Below are 21,118 nucleotides of genomic sequence, written 5' to 3'. Positions count from 1 at the left end.
TGAAACGCTCTCGGCACTCGCTTGTCTCATCCCCATTCTCTCTTTCATTCTCTCTTTCTGTTTCTCCTCCTTCCTCTCTCTCTCTCTCTCTCTCTCTCTCTCTCTCTCTCTCTCTCTCTCTCCTCTCTCTCTCTCTCTCTCTCTCTCTCTCTCTCTCTTTCTATTTCTCCCTGCGTGTGTATGTCTCCTTTAAGTTTTTTGATTGTAAGCCTCTCTATATCTCTCTTTCTCTCCCTCTCTTTCGCGCTTTCTCTCTAACATCCCTCTTAACATACTCGTATGCACAGTACATCGCGCTCGCGTACAACGTTTGGAGTCGCGTGTATATATACTATAAACTCCCACGAGGAGGTGTCGGCGAGTGAGCGACCGGGGCTCGATACTTCTGCGGGAAGAAGCATCGAGCCGCCTCTCTATATTTCTCGCTCTCACCTTCACCTTCTCTTCTTTCTCTCTTTATATCTCTATATTTCTCCCTCTCCCCGCCTAACGACGGTCTTCGGCCGCCGACGACGACCTCGAAAAGAGGGAGGGCTTCCTCGGGGTCATCGAGCGTCGGGATGTCGACGCTCACATGTCGTCGGCCGGCGATTCTCCCACGGCGACAGCGACGCCGAAGGACGTACGGTCTTCATCGTCCTTGTTGTCGTCGTCGACGTTGTCATCGTCGTCGTCATCATTGTCATTGTTGTCGTCGTCGTCATCGTCGTCGTCGTCGTCGTCGTCGTCGTCGTCGTCGTCATCGTCGTCGTCGTCGTCGTCGTCGTCGTCGTCGTCGTCGTCGTCGTCGTCGTCGTCGTCGTCGTCGTCGTCGTCGTCATCGTCGTTTTTTCTGCACCTATCGCCACCGTGATGGCTTACTATTCGCAACGCGAGTCCGTGAGCGGCTCGAGCTTCACCGGGATCTTGTCCTTGTCCTTGAGACCGTGCGGACTCTTCACCAGGTCGGCGATGTCCTCCTGGAAGAGATTCTCTGGCCGGGGGCTGACGAAGCTCCGCGCCGGCTTGTACGTCATACCGCTCACGCCAATGCCGACCTCCACGCTGCTCGGTATGTGACCCGGGTCCATCAGCGGGCCCAGCGGGCTCGCCAGTGGGCTCTCCATCGGGCTTTCCGGTGGCCCGCCCGAACCCGGGCTCGCCAGGCCGAGATTCAATGGGGAGTTGCCGTTGTTGTTGCCGGCGCCGCCGTTGTTACTGCCGCCGATGCCGCCCGTGTTGCTGCCGCCGTTGTTATTGTTATTGTGGTGTTGGCTGGCTTGCATCGCCGCCTGCAGGTTTGACGATAGGCTGGTGGACAGGCTCGTCGACAGGTTCGTCGCCATCATGTCGTGTTGCTGCGAGTGCGCTGCCGCCACCATGCTGCACATCTGATGTCGCAGACCTGGTTGACGGGAGAATTGGTCGGTCGAGAAATTATTAGAATCTCAGAACAGGCAGAACAGGCTTAAGAGAACTTCAGCTGAGGTGGTTGCGAGAGAAACGGCTGACGGAACGGCTGAGGTACAAAGCGCACGTTTCAGAATGCGACTTTGATGCGAAGCTCGCAAAGCTTGGCACTGAAGAGGGAGAATAATAGAAAGACGCACGATATGTGATGTCGAATTGTCTGTTGGCTGTAGTGACACGTATGATGTGAACGTAACAGGTGGAGAATCGTCCATTTGAATAAAGGATATATTCCATTAATTTCATTCTCGCTCGATCGATCGATGCTCACTCGACGATTCTCCGATCATTACCTTCTCATCGCACCTATCGACGGTTAGGTGGTATTCTTCGGCTCAGACAAGTCAGGTTTCCTTCGAAATTAACGCACACTGAACTTTAATAGCTCTGAATATTTACCAAGCGGAGGCTCATTAGTCTTTCTAATCATTTTCTAATCGTGTCTGCGTAATAATATGATACGATATGATATTATACGGCGCGATATAATTTCTTGATTGAAATGATATGATGTGATATGATAGATATGAGCTGATATGATACGCTGAAATGAGGGATTAGCCGAACAATCGATAGTCGTAATGTACACGCGTACATGATACAAACGATTAGAAAGGCTGATAGTGCGTCTCGGTGTAGCGAAAATGTGTTCAAGTGTTTCTAAAAAATTTCTGCAAATTTTCTAAATCTTGCAACCACGGAGGGAATCGTTGACATTCGTGCGACGTGCGACTTGCTCGCACGTTTCTCCAACTCTTCGAGTTCCTAATCGACCAAGCCACGCGACTCCTTCCCACTGCGGGTCGGAAGCAGCCGACGTTCCGTCACTTTCTCACATCCGCCTTAGCCGAATGCAGTGCGCGTGAGTTACCTTGAGCGACCGCTGCGACCGCGGCTGCGGCCGCCGCGCCGGGACTGACCGCGCCTTCCGGGCCGTTGCAGGCCGCGTAGTTCGCCAGGCTTGGGTACATCGTGGTCGGCTCCTCCTTGACGATGTGCGGCGAGTGCCCGTCGCGGAACACCACCGCGCGAATCACGCCGCGGATGTGCTCGTCCGGCCAGACGCCTAGCAGAATCCTCTGCGGTCTTCCTCTGCCCTTCGGGCGCAGATCTACAGGTGGAACGCAGACGGCCGGTGGGAAAAGGACGAGGCGGGGAGGGAGCGGACGGGGAAGGAAAAAAAAAATTCGTTTCACTGCGAGTCGGTTCTGCGATCGTGCGTTATCGTGAAGGCCCACCGCTGCTCGTTCACCTCGCGATACTTCAACCCGCCACGGAATTGGAATTCTGCGGAGTCGCGAGTGCGCGGGCGAGATCGTCGACGAGGCTCTTTCGGGCTCGCGGGGCTTTTCGCGGACGGAAGCGTGCCTGATGCGCGACGAAGGGAGTCCGACTCTGTTCGAGATTCGAGGTAGAATTCTCTCCTTCCGCGTTTTTTTCTCTCAGCGGGGATGCTGCGTGTTTTCCGTGTTTTATCTTCGATTTTATTAGCACGCACTGCGGGAAATCTAAGAATTCCTTGCATCAACGCCTATGCGCAGCGATTTAAAGCGCGGTTTAAAGAATTTTGCAATATATACACCGAGAGAAAGAATGATTTATCTCTACAAATTATAGTCTTTCTTGGCGTCAGCCATATATGTTCTTGTTGTTCCAACAAGAGACTAATAGCAGTACGCATGTGCAGCTATTATCCATGATGCAGCAATTATAATAACGCTTAACATAAAAACAAGCGATTGTAATGATTGGATCGTGCAACGCTGGTCTTTCAATATAAATCCTCGATTAATAACACGTGAGAGAATCACATATTTATGCACACATCCCGAGCTCTATGAATCATCCACTTACGTCGCATGTCTAACGTCAAACGCGGCAGCCGCTCCTGCTAACACACATCGGTCGTATTAAATGCGATCTATTTATTAGATCACGGTACATCGCGTCGTTAATTAATCGCGTGATCAGACACGCGGCCGTATTGACCGGCGAAGATCGCGATACATCTCATCGCGGACGCGAACGCAACGGCGAAGATAGTTCTCCGGAGAGGAGAACTCGGCTCGAATCGAGTTCCCGCCAACTTGAGCGGCCGACGCCGCGCTGGGAACGTCGCGGCTGGTGCGTGTGTCGTACGGAGGGTGCGACACGCTAATGAATCCGATGGCCGGGTGGGTGAGCCGGGTCGTCGGGGTTGAAAAATCCGGTCGTAACCGCGCCGGTGTAATCGCGCGATGTAATTGCGGCTTTTACGAGCGCGACCGAGTCTTCGGATCGGTTCTTCTCGATCGTTGGCCGTAGCTCAACTATTTACAATTGGCTATACCGTCGCAGTCCGTCGGGCGAATCTTCGCGCGCGCGCGCGCGGTCAACTCGGGGTCCTGAGAGAACATCTCTCGGGGCAGAATCGAACACGCCTGCTCGGCCACGTGTTCGTGCATCGCGGTATTGGGTTCGTGTCCGAAGAGACTACTCGTCTCGTCTATGCAATATTCATCGCTTAATCAAGAGACGCGGAATAAATCGCGCTAATCAGACGGATGTTTTTCTCTCTCTCTTCTTTCTCTCGAAGATGCGCAGGTTCTCTCGGAGATGACGACGTACTCTTCCTTAGGACGAAAGAGAATTTTCTCTCGCGAAGTCGCTTCGCTCCTTTGTCGCGCCTTTGTCTAGGAGAATGATGTAAAAAAACTCCTCCTTATGTTATTAAAGAATGTATAAAATATGAGAAAATACGTTCTCTCCCGTGATCTCCCGCGTTATCGTTATTGCCTCGCAAGGAATCTTTCCTTCGTCGCGACTTTTTCTTCACGTGCCTCGATTGTACGCTACCCTTTCTCCCGTTCTTCAGCGCGCGCGTGTTTCCGCGGCGATTTCACCCTCCGAACGAACCACCACCGCGCGTATGTCGTCTATCTTTCTCTCCTTCCCCCCCCCTCTCTCTCTCTCTCATTCTCTCTCTTCATCTTTCTCTCTCCTTTTCCCTACTTCTCTCTGTCCTCGTTTCGTCGAGACCCCCTCTCGATATTTCTGGTGCTAACAACTCGCTCTCAGCCGCACGATCTCGCCGTTGTCATCGAGCAATGCGTCGTAATCGAGGAGCGGAGGCGTTCTCGGAGGATACTGAAACTGGCAACTAACACTCACCGGCCCCGCCGTCGGCGCTAGGACCCAGCATGTTGTGCACTCGATTCGCATAGAGGACGAACGTCGGGTAGGGGATGTCGTACTTCCTGAAAGGGAGAAACGGAACGTGTTAGTGAGCGATTCGCGTGTTTGCCTTCACGTAGTCCGCGTAGTCGACGTGACGCGCCACGCGGCATCCGTCTTACTTCACTTCACCCTTTGCCTTCTTCCCGCGGCTTGACTTCGGGATGCTTTTTCTGTCTCATGCGCGAGTGTGTGTGTGTGTGTGTGTGTGTGTGTGTGTGTGTGTGTGTGTGTGTGCGCGCGCGCGCGCGCGTCTTGTATTATTTTAATATATTTTAATTTATATTAATTCCGGCCTATCCCGCGCACGAATGAAAAATTTAACGAGGCACATTTGAATGCATGGTAATGGAAATTACGCAACGCGCCTCACGAAATTATGCAACTGCCCGGGGAAATACTGACGATGATGACACGGTGCGTTTAGTAAAATAACGTGGTGCGCCGTCGCGAGCAATAAGTAATGAGGCTTGCTTGCCTTATGCTTTACACTTATATAATTATTCGTTACCTTTCATCATCGTATCGCCTTCTGCTCCCCCTTCCCCCCACGCTCTACCCTTTCCCTCTTCGGCCTCTGACGAAGTTTATATCAATGTACTCAATAGGAGCGATTGAGCCATTGCGACGCGCAGCTCGAGTCGCTCGTCGTTGAGCGGAAACGTACGTCCAAAATCGCGCACACAACCTCGTATTCGTTATCGATCAGCGAATCGATTATCATAAAAAATTATCATTCGGCCGCGTCGTAAAGCCGCGCGCGTTTTAGTAGCCTCCCCTGGTGGAGAGTTCTCTCTCACTGCCGCTCGAATTGAAAGAAATTTCTTTAACGGCGAGCCGTTGTTACGCAAACGCGATACGCACATGGCTTTACGACGCGATTGCAAAATGATGTTAAAGCGGTCGCTTTGAGCAGCAGATCGGTCAATTATTTAGCGTGATTCAGGCACGACGATAAGGCACGCCTGATGCGGTGATTTTCTCGGAATTCTTCGTTGCGTAATAACCGGCGGCTCTATCATACGAGCCGCATCATAAGACATTTATATAACAATTTTAACTATTTATCCGCGTTGCATTGCGTGAGTGTGTGGTACGGTGGAGAAGAAGGGGGAGGAGGGGAGGGAGGAGGACGAGGAAGTGGAGGGGAGGAGAAGGAGGAAACACAACAGCAGCATAAACTCGCGTAAAGTATTTATCTTTTGCGTATCATTTATTAACGGTGCAAGAACAGAATGCGCCTCTGACCCTTAATGGCGCGGCGGACTCTTGGGATATATAAGCAATTGAAATAATTTAAAAATTTTTTAATTATTAGCATTTCATCACTGCTGTTTAATGTTGAATGTCGCAGGCGAGCGTGCGGAAATTTTGCATATGCCGCGCGGGGTTATTATTAATTTTATTATTGGAACCGTGCTGAATGCGCGGTGTACGGAAAATAATTGCGACTAAGTTAATTATTTTTTTAGCACGCGCCGCGGAAGCATTTCGATATACATTTTTTTAAAAGTAACGCACTCTATACAACGTTCAGTTGCACATACGCGTGCGCACGCGCGTATGTTAATATTATATATATATATATATATATATGTATATATATAATACAACGAAAAACAAGTGCAATTAAACGAAATAAATAATTTTTGTAAAAGTCAGGTCGGACGGCGAACGTGGAAATATTTTTAAAAATTGATGCATTTCATCGATTAATATTAATGTTTCACTTGACGTGCAAACTAGCCCCCCTTTTTATCAATGCGCGCGGTATTTTTTAACGGCAACTTTTTCAGCGTTTTAAACACGGTAATGTCGAAGTATTTTCGCATATCTTCCGTCTAATCAACGGCTCCGAAAATGAAGCGCTCTTACGGATCTAATCCGGCGCAACGTAGAAAGCAACGATTGCGAGATTACGACGCGCGGATTTAAAAGTAGATGTAATTAATTTAAAGACTTGTCCCCCTCCCGGCGCTGTTGGACTTGTAATGGGTCTGTCGAAAAGTTTGGTTTGATATTCGGATTAGACATGTCTTTTGCTCTCATTCAGTAGAAACGAATTCTCCAGTGATCACACAACCGCCATCGTTGTCTACGATTCTGATAGTCTCGTCTGCCCTTTTCGCAGAAAGGGAAAATCGAACCGAACCTTTCGGCTGATCCGATACATCGGATACACCGAGTAGTAGACACATGACAGTTAAGCAAACGTACCTTGCCGCTTGGCTGAGCGAAAGCCCTTCCTTGAGAACGCTGAAGATCGCCTCCGCCATGGTCTCGGGCCGCCAGGACTTGAGGGGTCCACGTTCCCGGAAGCGCAGGTTGTGCACCAGACTCTGGTTGGTGTTCCAGCACTTTTGCCACATGGACTGCAGCTGGTACTGGTAGCTGTCTGCTAGTTAACGCCCCCCGTGGAAAAGAGAAAACACAGAAAGGCAGCTATTAGTGAGGTCGTTCGATCAGATCAGGGGGAGATTCGAGGGAGATTGAAGGGTTGGGTGGATGAAGGAGGGGGGGGGGGCTGTGGTTGGGGGGAAATGAATGAACGAATGCACATCGCGTCCTCTTACTGTCGCATGACTTTTCCCTCTTTATTGATCGATCGTCCGTCGCGCGCGTCAAGCGCGCGCTCCGAGAGCGCGCGCGCGTTCTCGGGGATCTCACTGTAACGTGTCCGGCTCCGATCGATCGGTTGTTCGATCGAATTGTCGGAACGAGTAAACGGATAGTCGCACGTGCTCACGCACTTGGGTGGTTGAGCAGATTCTGCGTATCGTCCTCACGCCGATACGCGGTTTATACCTTGGGCGTAGGCGCAGTCATCTGGAAAACGGCGCTTAAGGAAGACAGGTGTCGCGTGTGTATATATAATATGTGTGTATGCATGTGTGTGCATGTAAGAGTGAACGTGTCGCGGCGAAGTAAAGTATTCTAAGGAATACGAGTGTGTAAACGCAGATATTGATTGTATTGCCGCACAACAGTCGTACAACAGTTACAGTTACAGGCCGAGCTCGCCGCTTCGTTAACGGTTAGCCTTAACGCGCTTAAACGCGCACGCGCGCACACGCTTCCGTTGTTGCCCGACGTAAACGCAAAACGCATAATTATTGCGGAGGAGGCTCTTGTCGCGAAGACAGGTTGCTCTTATCTTGAGAAATCGCGCGCAGGATCGCGCGCGCGAACGACGCGTCTCGCGACCCGCCTCAACACATTCGCACATTCCACATTCACGAGCGTAATTAGTATCGTCGGAGTGACGGGGTAACGTCGCGTCGGACGGAGTGTGCAACGTGCGGAATTGAAATCGATCGGGAAGATCGCCGATTCGAGATCCAGCGGTGGACGGTGACGCGAGACGCGGCGACGAGCGGCGCAGAAGCGTCCGGCTGTGACGTCTGCCGTGACTTCCGCACGCTCGCACGTATGGCACGGTCGGCCTCAATTCGCAACGATTATTTAATAGTTAACTTATTGGCTTTAATTAAGCCTGCTCACCAATTTGACGATTAATACAATTCATTGGAAAACGCGCGCGCGCGCGCGCGCGCACACAGCCGCTCCGTCTATTCTTAGAGTCAGCGCGCGTTCAGCGCAAAACGCGGACACGACCTCCTTCCGTCCCGCGCGTTCATCGTCCTGCAAATATTCGACGATCGCCGAGGACTGCGCGCCTTCCTCCGATCAAAGAAGCGCTCGAGAAACGCAACGAGAGGAAGGACGCGGACCTCGGAAAAGCTCACGCGACGTCACGCTTAATTCGAAAGAAGGCACTAAGTACATTTTTGCTTCGCGATTCTTCTGGTCTCTGTCTCGGCACAGCGATCGGAAGAATTATAATGAATCACAAATCTGATCGTCCCCGACGAGACAGGATTTCCCGAACGATCCCTCCCGCGGACACTCAACGGCGCAGGATCACTTTTATATGTCACACCCCTCACGACGGTTTTATCAACGCGCTACTCAGGAGCCGCTCGCGCGCGGATTCAGCGAGGCGCGGGACATTTTATACTTTGTTCAGCGAGATTATCTACGCGGTAGCACCATCATAACGCGGCCGGTTTACGGCCGCCGCGAGATATCGTCCTTACTTTCGATACTTTATCGCGGGGAATGTCGCGCGCCTATTTTAATACCGCTCATTCACACTTAATTTTCCCTCCTCGCGCGCCCTCTTTCTGTCTTTTTCTCTCTCTCTCTCTCTCTCTCTCTCTCTCTCTCTCTCTCTCTTTCTCTCTCTCTCTCTATCTATCTATCTATCTTCAAACATCTCTTTCTTTCGCTCTCACTTCCCCACTCTCTTTCTCCTTTTTTCTCACTCGTCCTCAAGCATACTTTGCTGCACTCGGCGTGTCGCACTTTTAGCGAACGCGATAACACCGGTATAATATTACATCGTTCTCGCCGGGATTCAATTAACACGCCGCTCGTAAATATGTGCTGTATAAGCCTCCGGGACGACGATCGACGATAATGTGACGCGAAGTACGCCAACGCGAAGAAGAACAAGAACAAGAAGAAAGAGGAGGAGGAGGAGAAGAAGAAGAAGAAGAAGAAGACGGAGAGTAAGAAGAATAAGAACATGATGAGAGAAGAAGAAGAAGAAGAAGAAGAAGAAGAAGAAGGCTTCGTTTTGCGCGAGCATTGAGCGATTTCGCGAGCGCGATAATAACGCAATCGCTGGATATGTACAATTTAGTTGAGCATCTTTTACCGATTCTACCGACGAATTCGACATCGAGTCGTGCTAGGAGAGAAATTGCGACGACGACGACGACGACGACGTATCAACAACGACTTTTGCGACAAGATCATCGGCTGGAATGTGCTTTATACGTCGCTGACGCCTCGTCTTTAAAAGCCGACTCGAGTCGCGTGGCAAGGGGGGACAAGACGGGGTTCGTCTTTCCCCCTCCCGCTGCGGGGAAGGCCGTCGAAACCAATCGAGAGCGAGTCTCGACGTTAATTGCCGCGTGTTGATCGATAATTGCTGGCACGTTGCTCACTCATCGCCGGCGATAATCGGCCGCCGTCGCACGTCGCACCGGATAATTGGCGCAAGAAAAAGCCCGGCCGCGCGTCTAAACGCACCCTATTAACGCACTCCGTCCTCCTCCCGCCGCACGCACGCACGCGTGTGCGTCAATCTCGAGTCGTTTTTCTCACGCGGCGCGACGGTAACATCGATCGAAGTATCAAGCGGCAAGTGCGAGTCATTTAATATCATCCGTCCTCGTAGCGATTTCCGTCGCAACGGCGGTGGTTGGGCCCGGCTATTGCCATTACGCGTCCGCCGAACGGTGCTCCCGCGCGATAACGGTGAGTGAGCTAAACGCACGAAGGGAAGGTGTGCGTTCGTTTCTCGCGCAAGGTACAGTCGGGGTTGCCTCTCGTTCCTCTCTCGGAATAATACGAATCGCGTCGGCGAGTGTTATACGCGCGCTCGCGGGGCGTAATTCGCGACTTCCAATCGCGACTTCATGCGCGAATTTTCTCGTGAGCGGAGTCGCCGAGTATGCCGCGAGTATATGTACCTGTCCCTCTTTTCTTACACCGGCACGAAACACGGGGGATAATTCGCCGTTATCAGGAGCCGACGACGCTCACGACGAGCTCACGGCGCATTCAGTCGATGTATATTTAGACGCGCGGCGTTTCGTCGTTTCGCTCCACTTTCGTTGCGTTTATTAGCGGGCGAGTCGCGCTCATGTTCACGCACACGCGCTTACACCGTCCTCGGCTTATTATTTATGCGGCTATTAAACAACCGACATCTCGCGCGTATACGCGCACGCGGTTATCTCTCCCTCTGCCTCTCTTTGTCCGCCCCCTGTCCCCTCTCTGTTCAAGTTCTAAGTAATGCGCCGCCCGCGTGATATATATAGAATATTGTTCAAGCGCCCCGCAGCTTCATTAAACATTATCGCGCCGCTAAGTCGAGAGCGTGTAATGGAAATAATAATTTACCGAACGAGAGTCAACCCGCGAGAGAGTGGCTCGCGGCATATTTACATCCTTCTCTCCTTCGTTCGCTCGCTCGCTCGCTCGCTCGCTCGCTCGTCGCATCGTATTCGTGAAACGATTTCACGAAACCCACCGCGGCGCCGTGGGCGTCTTTCCAATCGTCGGCCGTGTACATCTTGCCGAGGAGGGAATTACACGCGTCCGATTGTTGCGGATGCGAAATCGCGCATCGATCGGATTTTTGGAATGTTGAACACGCTTGGAATTCACTCGCACGTACTTTCCTGCAGAAAGTAAACGAAAATGCTCCCCCTCCCTCCGCTCCCGCCCCCCTTCTTCCTTTTCGACGTTAAAAGCTCGATCGTGCGATCACGAGGGACCGATCGCCCTCGAGCAAGTCGTATTAGTCCGCGGAAAGGAGACGCAGTTTCGCAACGCGCGTAAGGCGACATGGCAACTGTTAATAACTTAAGCATTCGCTAGTGTAACAATTAATATCCGTAGAAAAAGAAGGTATCTAATTAGGAGACGGCGCCGTCTGGTCCCGCCGAGACGATCTCTCGGCGACGTTTGGTCCCACTGACCCACCGAGACACATATACACGGTGGTCGACAAGTACATATGTACAAAACACTGTTTATATATGTATACATCTTCTCGAAGAAGAGGCGATAGCGCGCATCTCGGCCTCAAAATCGATTCTCATTAATATTATTATGGAAGACGAAAGGTGAATTGAGGAAGGGACCGAACTTACACACATTGTAGACGCGCGAGATCGCGCGTCTGATTCGCGACTTGCACGATCCCCGCACGGAAATGAGCGACACGCTCGAAGAAATCCGACGACGCATTATACGTGCACGTGTCTGCGTGCGTGTTTCTTCATTAGATATCGATACACCGATATCGAATTCTCTTATTGCCGCAAAGGGGGCTGAGTATTTCGCTCCAATTAACGCAAAGCTGCGCGAATATGCAGTGAGATCAATTAACGTCGCGTGGGCGAGTTCGTATCGCTTAGGCTGCTCGCGAATCCCGGTCGCGCAACTTGCGAAGATCTCGATAATTCGGAAAGGAGAAGAAATCGAAGAAAGCAAGAGGAACTCGACGCGTCCGTCGTGTTCTCTCGCGATGTTATCGCGCCGTTGTCTCTGTTCAATTGAATATATATTTTGTCGCATGTCCTCCTTGAAGCGCGGGTCGTGCGAAACGAGCACGAGATTGAAACAACTTGTTTCTCTCATTGCGTAACGTATCGTCGAGATTCTATTACTTCAGAAGCGTCGGACACGCGGAGGAAAAACGATCGGAAAACATTGTCACGCAGGGGGAATAACCACGCTAATCGCCGTTGATGCAATCGATCCTGATGGGATATTAAATTTAATCGAACGTAGACGTTTTTTGCCCATTAAAATCCCGCGATTTTACCGTGGTTATTTCGCGCGATTGCACGCGCAACGCGAGCGGCCGTTCGATTTTCAATTAGTAGGCAAATTCTTCCGCGATCCTGCTTGTGCAGCGATTTTCCGCGTTGAAGTCTACGGATTGCGTTCGTCGCTCGTGCGGTTCCTCGCGCATGCTCCGCACGAGTCGCGCAATATAGATACATATATATATATATATAAAAATTAAAACAAGAGAGAGAGGAAAATTGAAAAGGACGGAAAAGGAAAACGCGGGAATAGGAAAACAGTGCGAAAACAGGGGAAAAGAACAACGACCGCGGAGATGTTCGAACGTGTCGCTCTCTCGCAATAGCGCTATCATCTCGAAACGAGAATGGCCAAAGTCAGTTCATTTTTTTCGTCGTCAAGTCACAGGCTGGCTCTTTCTCGTATCGAGATATTTATTTCGAGACTCTCCTCTCAGAGTCTGCGGGTAGGCCGAGAGACTTGTAGATTCCGCCGTAAACGTCGAGTAATCCATCTCTGTAATTGCGCGAGGAGAAACACAAATTTCCAGAGCGAACAAATCGACGTTGAGAGACGGTTGTGATCCCGTTCAGAGCTTAACGCTCTTTCAACTTGAAAAGAAAAAAAAAAATATATATATATATACGTCTGTCGTTATACATGACAATAACATGTCTCACTTGCCCGAATCTTCGTAGTTACGTACGCGAGGTAATTCGCCGTCCGCAAGATGGATTATCGTGCGATTTCGACGGGAATCGCGCTGGATCTCGGCCAAATCGCGTTATCGAGCAGCGGTGGCCTGTCTCGAGAGGCGCTGGTCACCTTTAAAAGAGCGCGACGCTGCCTCGCAACGACCGAGAATGCGAGAGCGAATCTCACCCGGGAGAGAGAGCGAATAAACGTTGCACGGAAAGTCGCGCGACGCGGCGCGGCGCGGCGCGACGCGACGCGACGCGACGCGACGGCACGCCGCTCGAAGCCGGCTTATTATTCCCTTTGCCTTAATGTCGTCCCCGAACCCGTTGTCGACGGTGCGTTAAATATTCCACATTTTTCCTGCCGTCCGTGAGGCAAAGGGAGCCCCGGTCTTGCCGTCGCATTCCCGAGCGGCGATCTCCGCGGCAGTCGTCGCGAATTCGGCGGAGAGACATGGCGGCGGTATCTCCGTTCGTGGATTTTTCCAATGCGCGAGGGTATGGATTTCACGATCGATCGGGAGAAAGAAAATCGAGCGTTCGTCGTTTGCCAATGGATCAGAACGGACCGAAAGGACATGCAGCACGCGAATTCTCGAGTATTTCAACGCACCGCTGATCGGTCGGCAAAATTTACATTCGTGTGCCGCTGAAAATGAGAGATCGCGGTTAATTAATTAAGTCCTCGTAGTTTCGGAGGTACTCGCCGATAATAAAAGCTCCGAGACGTGTTCTTCTGAGACGCGTCGCGACCGCGCGAAAGGCTAATACGCAAGGTTTACCAACACGAATTCCGCGATAAACGTAAAATTCCGCGTAGATAAAACTTTTATTATTTATTACTTTATGTCGTACGTCGCGACACGCTGTGTATTGGCGCCGCGTGTAATTGAATTGCGATCCACTTTGTCTGCCAATTTACATGCAAGCGCAAACACACCATGTCGCGACAGTCAGTCGCGCTCTCATCCCAAGCCACGTCTCTCCGTCCGACAAATCGAAAGATCCGAGGAACCAGCGCTAAGAGCCGGCCCCGGGCCTGGCTTCGACCTTAACCGGTCGGTCATTCGTTCTCGTTCTCGTCATTGAAGTAGAGCGAGACTATCGAGTGCTTCTTGCAGAAGGCCCACCACCAGCGGAAGCCCGACAAACCGCCGAACATGAAGCTGGGATCGCGCTTTTGCCTAAGCTGCTCGACAAAGTTCAATATCGCGTTTAGGGACTTCTTGGTGCGCCGATTGTACGGACTGACGCTGATGTCGCAGCAAAACTCGAGCACCGCTGTCTCCTCGCCCGGGTCGAGACCGGCCTCCTCCAGGATCATCATCCTCTTGGATTTGCCGAGGATGTTGTCGTAGAGTGTGCCCTTCGGAATCCCGTACTTGGTCGAGGCCTGGGTGAAGCGCATCTTCTGGGTCACCACGGCCTCGATCGCCTCCTGGAGATCGTGCCGCGTCCACGTGGGTGCCTTCAGCTTCAGCAGGGACGTATAGTCAGCTAGAAAATAGTCAGCGATTTCTTTTCGACTTTCTCTTTCCCCTCTCAACGTCTCTCGTTCTTATCTCCGCCGGATTTCGTCGCGTGGAAAAAACGCGCCGAAGAACCACGGCGAGAGAGCCGCATCCCAGGGAGAGAAGATGGACCACGCGAGAATCGCGCTTTCGCACGCCGTTCCAAAGGGCGCTCTTTCCTCCTGTTTCTCTCTCTCTCTCTCTCTCTCTCTCTCTCTCTCTCTCTCTCTCTCTCTCTCTTTCCCTCTCTCTCTCTCTCTCTCTCTTTCCCTCTCTGTTTTCCTTCGCCTCTGTCTCGCTTTTTCTTCTCGATTTTGCGTTGTTCGTTCGGGTTCGGTCGCTAGCACCGAACACCCGGTAGATAGCGAGGAGAGAAATTCGCGCTTGCGTAAGCTGTGAGAAGTTATCAGGATGTGACGAGAGTTTTGAGAATATGTTGAGAGTCCTCCGAAGAGGACAACAGAGATCTGTCGTGGAGTTAATAAAGTAAAACAGTCGGAATCGTATGCCCCAAATAAAAGTGGGCAGATCGGAGAAGACAAATATCAAAAAAGTCTCGGGAAGACACGATTGAAGGGAAGCGTCGAGAGAAAATCTTGGCACCTCGTGGAGTGTCAGTAATTGGTCTAATTACGGAAAAGAGGATTAATATCGAGAAATATATTGCTACGACCTATATACGATCGGACAAGCAATTAACACTGTTTGAAAAAGCTAATGAAAAAGAATACCGTATATCGTAGGAGGTGGCAACGTCGAGCTGAACATATGAAATCGAACGAGAGCTGAACGAAATAAATTACCAGCAATGCAAATCAACCTCTCCTAATTCTTTTTCAGATATTTTGATCATTAGTAAACAGAAATGTCACCGATCGGTGATTAGGCGATGACATTTCTGTTTAAGGCGTTGAGTAAGCAGCAGCGAATAAGAAAGAGAGTCTTCGAGGAAGATCGAAGCGATCGTTTTTCTCTCTTTTTATTTAGTCGATTCCTGCGAATTTATACGATCTAATCAACGAACCTCGCGAACAGACCTCGCGATCGGTCGAGCCGATTGAAAGACCAACCTCGATTTTTTAACATGTCATTTTGTATCGGCGATATTGAGCGTAGTTACCGGCCTGTTATAATTATCCTGTAATTATCCCTTTAGTCGCGTAACTCGAAGCGAAAGGGCCGAGAAGACGAAGGAAGGGTGAAAGGGAAGTCAGCGGCGCGGCGAGTGCGGCGGAGCGACGGCCACTGTGTGGTCCACAGAGCGCGTCACACCCACGCGTGTTAGCAGCAGTTAACGTCACTCACGTCGGCCATGCGATTTATGCGGTGTCGCGGCACCGCGCCGATTTCTGGCTCGCGAATTGCGCGTAATTATTCAGGAAGGAATTAATTCCGAAATTGAAGAGTACGACTCCGAGGTTCGCGCGCACAAGCACGCTCGCGAACATTTCGATTCCGGTAGACACTCGTGCTCGTCTCTCTCTGTCCCCTTCTCTCTCTCTCTCTCTCTCTCTCTCTCTCTCTCTTTTCCATTCGTTCCTTCGAAACATGCGAGTATATATTTTTATATAAGAAGCGTGTGTCTGTGTGTGTGTGTATGTGTGTGTGTGTGTGTGTGTGTGTGTGTGTGTGTGTGTGTGTGTGTGTGTGTGTGTGTGTGTGTGGTGTGCGTGTGTGTGTGTGTGTGTGGTGTGGTGTGTGGTGTGTGCGTGTGCGTGTGTGTGTGTGTGTGTGTGTGTGTGTGTGTGTGTGTACGCGCCAAAATTAACAGACAAATAGACAACGGTAGTCTCCGCGAGAAGTCGAATCTATTTCTGTTAATGAAAATACTGAAGTCGCGGTGGAAATAATTTTTCGACTGTGAATTATCTTCTTCCCTGCTCTCATCTCGTCTCATTTTCGTGAAGATTTCTTCTTTCGAAATGAAGCTACAGTTTAAAAAATGAGTTACGATATATATATGGCGGTTAATCTAGAGCGATCTCTATTTCGTGACGGAATCCCAATTCGGAGCTCAATTACCAAAATAATTTGTGCTAAGAAAAAATCGACCTCAAATTTCGTTTTCTTTTATTCGACCACAATTCATCTCGTATAAGCACCAACACTTGGCAGGCAACATAAAAAAAAAAGTCGAAATAATGGAACCCGACCTCCTTTTTGCATAACAAATCGATTGCGTTGAAATATGAATAATCTCGTTCCGCGCATGCACGAATCGATCCTCCTACGACCGTCGAGAACGATCGGCGGTGAACTAAAAAAAAAGATAAAAAAGAGCATTGTGCGCAATGGCGTCACCGGCTATATCCGGACTGGAATAATCGTGTCGAATAATATTATCATACAATGGCGTTTCGTCGCGCGTACAACCTGCAGTTTTGCGAGAGGGCATTCTCTCTCTTTTCCTCTCTCTCTCGGATTTGCAAATCGTCGCGCGCGGACAATCGCGCTTGAGCAATCGCGGCCTCAAAAGGTGCGCACGCGAATTAGTTATTAAACTGATTGCCGGTTCGCCTCATTGGCAAACGGTGATCCAGTCATTTCGATGTGCAGAGACGAGATTCTCGGTCTACGCACTTTGATTCTTCGCAGAGCGACGTCAGTCAGCCGTCTCTCCTCTCGTTGGAAAGCGCGAAGCTCTTTATCTCGGAGGGAAAATACCGACGCAGGAAACCATCCCTCGTCGGAAACTTGGCAATATCTATACACGGCAAGAGAGGGAGTATCGCTTTTAATAGCTTTGTCTCGATTACAGATTCTCGGCCGACTACGAAGTCGATTTTACGATAACGAGAATTTTATCGGAGCGCAACTTTCTCTCTCTCTCTCTCTCTCTCTCTCTCTCTCTCTCTCTCTCTCTCTCTCTCTCTCTCTCTCTCTCTCTCTCTCTCTCCTTTCTCGATAAACTTTCGGAAGATTTTGAATTTCTAATTTTCGTTGCGCGCGAATAAATCCGGCGGAGGCCCTTCGACGTTCAATTCGAGAAACGGAACGCTCTCGCGTACGAGAAAAGAACGAGAAAATAAATAGCGCGATCGTTAAAGAGAAGCAAACAGCCGGCGGCCGCGTCTCATGGGAAGTCAAGGAGCAATCGAAGAAAATGATTTAAGCGAGCCGAGAGGGGATACACACGCTCGCGCATTTAGCGCACGTGTGAACGCACGCACATATACGCGCACGTACGTACTCACGCGTGTACGCACGCACGGCCACGGCACCGGGGATCAATTCGAGACGCGTATTGCGGCGTTTATGCGCGTTTATGCGCGTTTACGCCGTCGACCGAGCGTACCACGGCAAATCAGGGGCGAATGCAAAAGCAACCGAGGAAATTGTTCGACCAACTTTTCCCGATCGATCCGAGCTCCCCCGGTAATGAAAATTTCCCCTTGCCGGAGGAATTTTCGCGAGCTCCATAACAATACACGCGCGGTCGATTCTATCCGCTACTTTTGATCGCGAATATCCCCCGTGTCGCGAGTGTCACGAGCTGGAACAAATGTGTGTGTGCAATTATTATGCGGTTAGGTATGTTCTTCCTCCCTTAGAAATAGATAATTCCTCGATCTCCTCGAGCTCGTATGTGCACGAGCGCATTTCAAAGTGATCGTATGTAAAAATCTGAATATCGAATCGCCCGACGTTTCAACGAACAGAACACTGCATTTTGAATTTTAGAACAACGTTCGTGCTCCGTCGAGATTCGCGCTTCACGCGACACGCGACACGTTACACAAGAGGAGGGGAAAAATCAAACAAAATAGCGAAAAAAATTGAAAAGTCACGATGAAGCTGTCGGGACTCGATGAAATTTGAAAAACATGGAACGGATCACACAGCTCTTTGCACACACAGCGCGCCTAAAGTCTAAAGTTCGCGGGGGGGGGGGGGGGACGTCGCTCCCACGTGCGGCGGAGCGTGGAATGGTGCGCGAGGTGTGCGAAACCGCCCTCACCGCCGCGCCGCCGTCGACGCGTCTCGGTTAGTAGTAATAGTTACAGCTAACACGTAAGTTACAAAGCGAAGCACGGTGCGGGCATTGCGAATCGCGGGCGTGTTATCGGCGCTATTAACCGGCGGCCACTTGGCCGTCGTCTATCTAAATTGCTTTCTATATTAAAGCAAAACGCATTCCTTGCCGCTTTATTATTGCCGCTTTATTATTGCCGTCGTCGTAATGACGTGGGCGAGCAACCCCCTTCCTTCCCTACCCCTTTTCCTTCCTTCCTCCGTCGTTTATTGCCTGGCTCGACCGTCGCCACCTCCTCTTCCTTCTCGCGTTGCCACCTCCTGCGGTCGTCAACGAGGTCGTCGTTGACGACGACCGCCGTGTTGCGGTGCCGCATTGTTCCGCGAGGTAACACCTAGGATCACGGACGGGGGTGAAACCCCCGCCAGCAAGATATCGACCTCCGAGAGGATCGCATCCAAGGACCGGAGATGGTCGTTCGCGAAGCGAAGCGAGTCCTCGCGAACGGGCGAACCTCGCCTTTCTAGGACGGGGCTCGTCACGTCGCCCGCAGAGTCGCGGCGATTCGAGCGGGACAGCGTGACCGTGAACTTGGCGCGATCCGCGGATCGGCGACGAGCCCCGAGGGAGGGAATTTCCTCTCGAACGGAAGGGATGATCGGTTGTTGCGCCGCTACTTACGGAAACCCGATCGAGCATCGCGCGACAGATGCACACACGGCGGCGGATCATGCGAGAGATATTGCAGGAGAGGAATGTGAAGTCTTTAAACATGTCGCGAAATCGACTATACGGGGTGTCCCCGTTCGATCGTACTCTCCTTTAATGATAGACGCTGTATGATCGGAGTGAAAATCGATGGGTTTGAGGGTATGAGGAAACGCGACAATCTCGCGATGTAACAATTGAAAGAGGGCAATCATTTCCGGCTGCTTTCTCTCTCTCTCTCTCTCTCTCTCTCTCTCTCTCTCTCTCTCTCTCTCTCTCTCATCGACGTAGGTAGATCTGCTTTATACATATTTCTCTCGTGGAGAATCATTTGCCTGCCCTAACTTTGTCGACTCCCACTGATACTTATAGACATAAATATTAGATTGAATCTTCGACTAATAGGATAGAGGACTCAACCGAACTAAATCAATAATAGAAATGAGAAGAAACGAAAAGTATTGGAACATCGTCACTCTCTTCACCGTGAACAGTGAAGCCGTGACATTACACGACGTAAAGCGATTAATCTCAATTCTCAGTGATTCCAAGAGCCGCCATATCTCTCTGCCTCTTGTCCGAGACGCGATTCATCTCGGCTACTCACGTAGCGTCTATACGTAAAAGAAAGTGCGCGGCTGCTACAAGGGAGACACCCTGTGCATAGAAACAGGCGATCAGACGCTGAACGTGTGTGCGCATTGCCTAACGTAGAGGCTTGCACGTCCGGCCCGGCCCGGCCCGGCCCGGCCCGGAGGGCCGTCGAGAGGCGATTATCTCCTGAAACGTATCGAAACGAGACGAAGAGGAGAAAAACGATGTCGGGACTCACCTGCTATACTGGAGGTGGAGGCGCCGAGCCAAGCGTGGGACGACTCCAACAACTTGGCCTGAAACAGAACAGAAAAGTTCGGGTCAGACATCGGTAGCGTGCCGGTGCGATTAGCGGCCGAATTGAACGGCCGCGAGCGGGAAAATGGCTTAATCCTACGGATCCCGGGCTCGGTCTCTCTCCTCAAACGACGGCGAGAAAAAGGAAAGAAGCCAGCCGCGCGAGAGACGGAGTGATTATTTAATCGGAAATCGCCGGCGAGAGAAATTGAAGGTAGCCCGATCGTCGTCCGGCGTCGCGAGAGAAACGGCAAGTATTATATAATACGCGCTTACGAGTTTTACATAACGCAAAGAGAGCACTCGAATCTCCATTTAAAAATCCGTTTCGCTTCCTGCGAAGAGGAAAAAAGAAGAAGGAAGAAAGAGGAAAAAAGGAGACGCTTCAATTATCGAATCGCTCGGGGCTCGGTTAATTACCGTTTTCCTTTCGGCCGGTGAAAAATCTCGCGAAAGAGGCACGATCCGGGAAAGGGACGGAGAGGATCGGAGGAACGGAAGTCGAGAACAAATAGGCGGGGGAGATGCGTATGTGTGTGTGTGTGTGTGTGTGCGCGCGCGCGCGCGTTGTAACAGTGCGATTTCCTCTTTTTCCAGCTAGCGGCAGGCGGAAACGTTGCGACGCACGCGATTCGCGCCGGCCGATGCGGTTCCACGCCGGGCGACGCGCCCGGATAACGCGATTTCCCGAAAATTTCTCTAGGACACACACTTGGGCCAGGGGAAGGGCGGGGGCGGGGACGGGGGCGGGGGAGGAGGGAAAAATCGCGCGCACCGGGAAGCGCGGGGGTAATCGGTGCTGTTCATCTCCGCCGACAACTTTGCTAATATGCGAGGCTTCCCGGCGTCCGCGAAAGGGGTTTGCGAGACGCGGGCACCGAAAGCGCAAGACACACGCAAAGTTGGCTCATTTGAAAAGTTTCGTCCTCCCCCAACCCTATACCTCTACCTACCTACCTACCACCCTCCCTCACTCCCGTCCGTTTCACCCGCTTTCGGATTTCGCGATTTCCGCAATATCGCGGGGAGAGCGGCGCGTGTGTGCCGCCCGCTGTGCTTCTCGTATACGCTGCAGCACTTCCGGGCTCTCTCTCTCGCCTGACTTTTCAAATTAATTTTTAAGGGTCGCTCGATGCGCCCCGATCAAACCCTTCCGCGCCGCATTTCTTCCACCTTTTTTTTCGCTCGCTCTTTCTCCCGACGCGACGCGCCCGTGTTCCGTCCGCGCTGCGCGGAAACTTTTCCGTCGAGCCGAATGCCGCCTTCGTTTGAAGGATGCTCGCGCG

The 21,118-nt window shown here is 51.2% G+C and overlaps 1 protein-coding gene across 3 annotated transcripts; it reads right to left on the bottom strand.

Moving 5' to 3' along the window:
- Nucleotides 1-762: 762 nt before the first annotated feature.
- On the bottom strand, nt 763-19,879 carry LOC105186925 (protein bric-a-brac 1). Of its 3 annotated transcripts, none has more exons than XM_025301297.1 (5): nt 19,774-19,879; nt 6,880-7,060; nt 4,594-4,685; nt 2,321-2,560; nt 763-1,384 (listed from the first exon to the last, which is right to left on the bottom strand). In XM_025301297.1, the coding sequence occupies exons 1-5, from the start codon at nt 19,862-19,864 to the stop codon at nt 861-863; spliced, it is 1,128 nt and encodes a 375-aa protein (XP_025157082.1). In that variant the 5' UTR covers nt 19,865-19,879; the 3' UTR covers nt 763-860. The 3 variants fall into 3 exon arrangements, with proteins under 3 accessions (XP_025157082.1, XP_025157084.1, XP_025157083.1); XM_025301299.1 differs by having other exon boundaries at nt 4,600-4,685; XM_025301298.1 differs by having other exon boundaries at nt 6,880-7,057.
- Nucleotides 19,880-21,118: the final 1,239 nt, after the last annotated feature.

The sequence above is a fragment of the Harpegnathos saltator genome, unplaced genomic scaffold (genome assembly GCF_003227715.2).
Source record: "Harpegnathos saltator strain DR-91 unplaced genomic scaffold, Hsal_v8.6 scaffold41, whole genome shotgun sequence".
NCBI classification, from domain to species: Eukaryota; Metazoa; Arthropoda; class Insecta; order Hymenoptera; family Formicidae; genus Harpegnathos; species Harpegnathos saltator.
The sequence above is the reverse complement of the archived record's forward strand: the minus strand, read 5'-3'. Positions and strand labels throughout refer to the sequence as shown.

Excerpts from the sequence above, each read along its gene's own strand:
- LOC105186925 (XM_025301297.1), bottom strand. The coding sequence starts at position 19,864 with ATGTCTGACCCGAACTTTTCTGTTCTGTTTCAGGCCAAGTTGTTGGAG. Across the intron at positions 7,061-19,773 it reads CTCCACCTCCAGTATAGCAG|CAGACAGCTACCAGTACCAG; the intron begins GTGAGTCCCGAC and ends GGCGTTAACTAG. Across the intron at positions 1,385-2,320 it reads GGTCGCAGCGGTCGCTCAAG|GTCTGCGACATCAGATGTGC; the intron begins GTAACTCACGCG and ends CCCGTCAACCAG.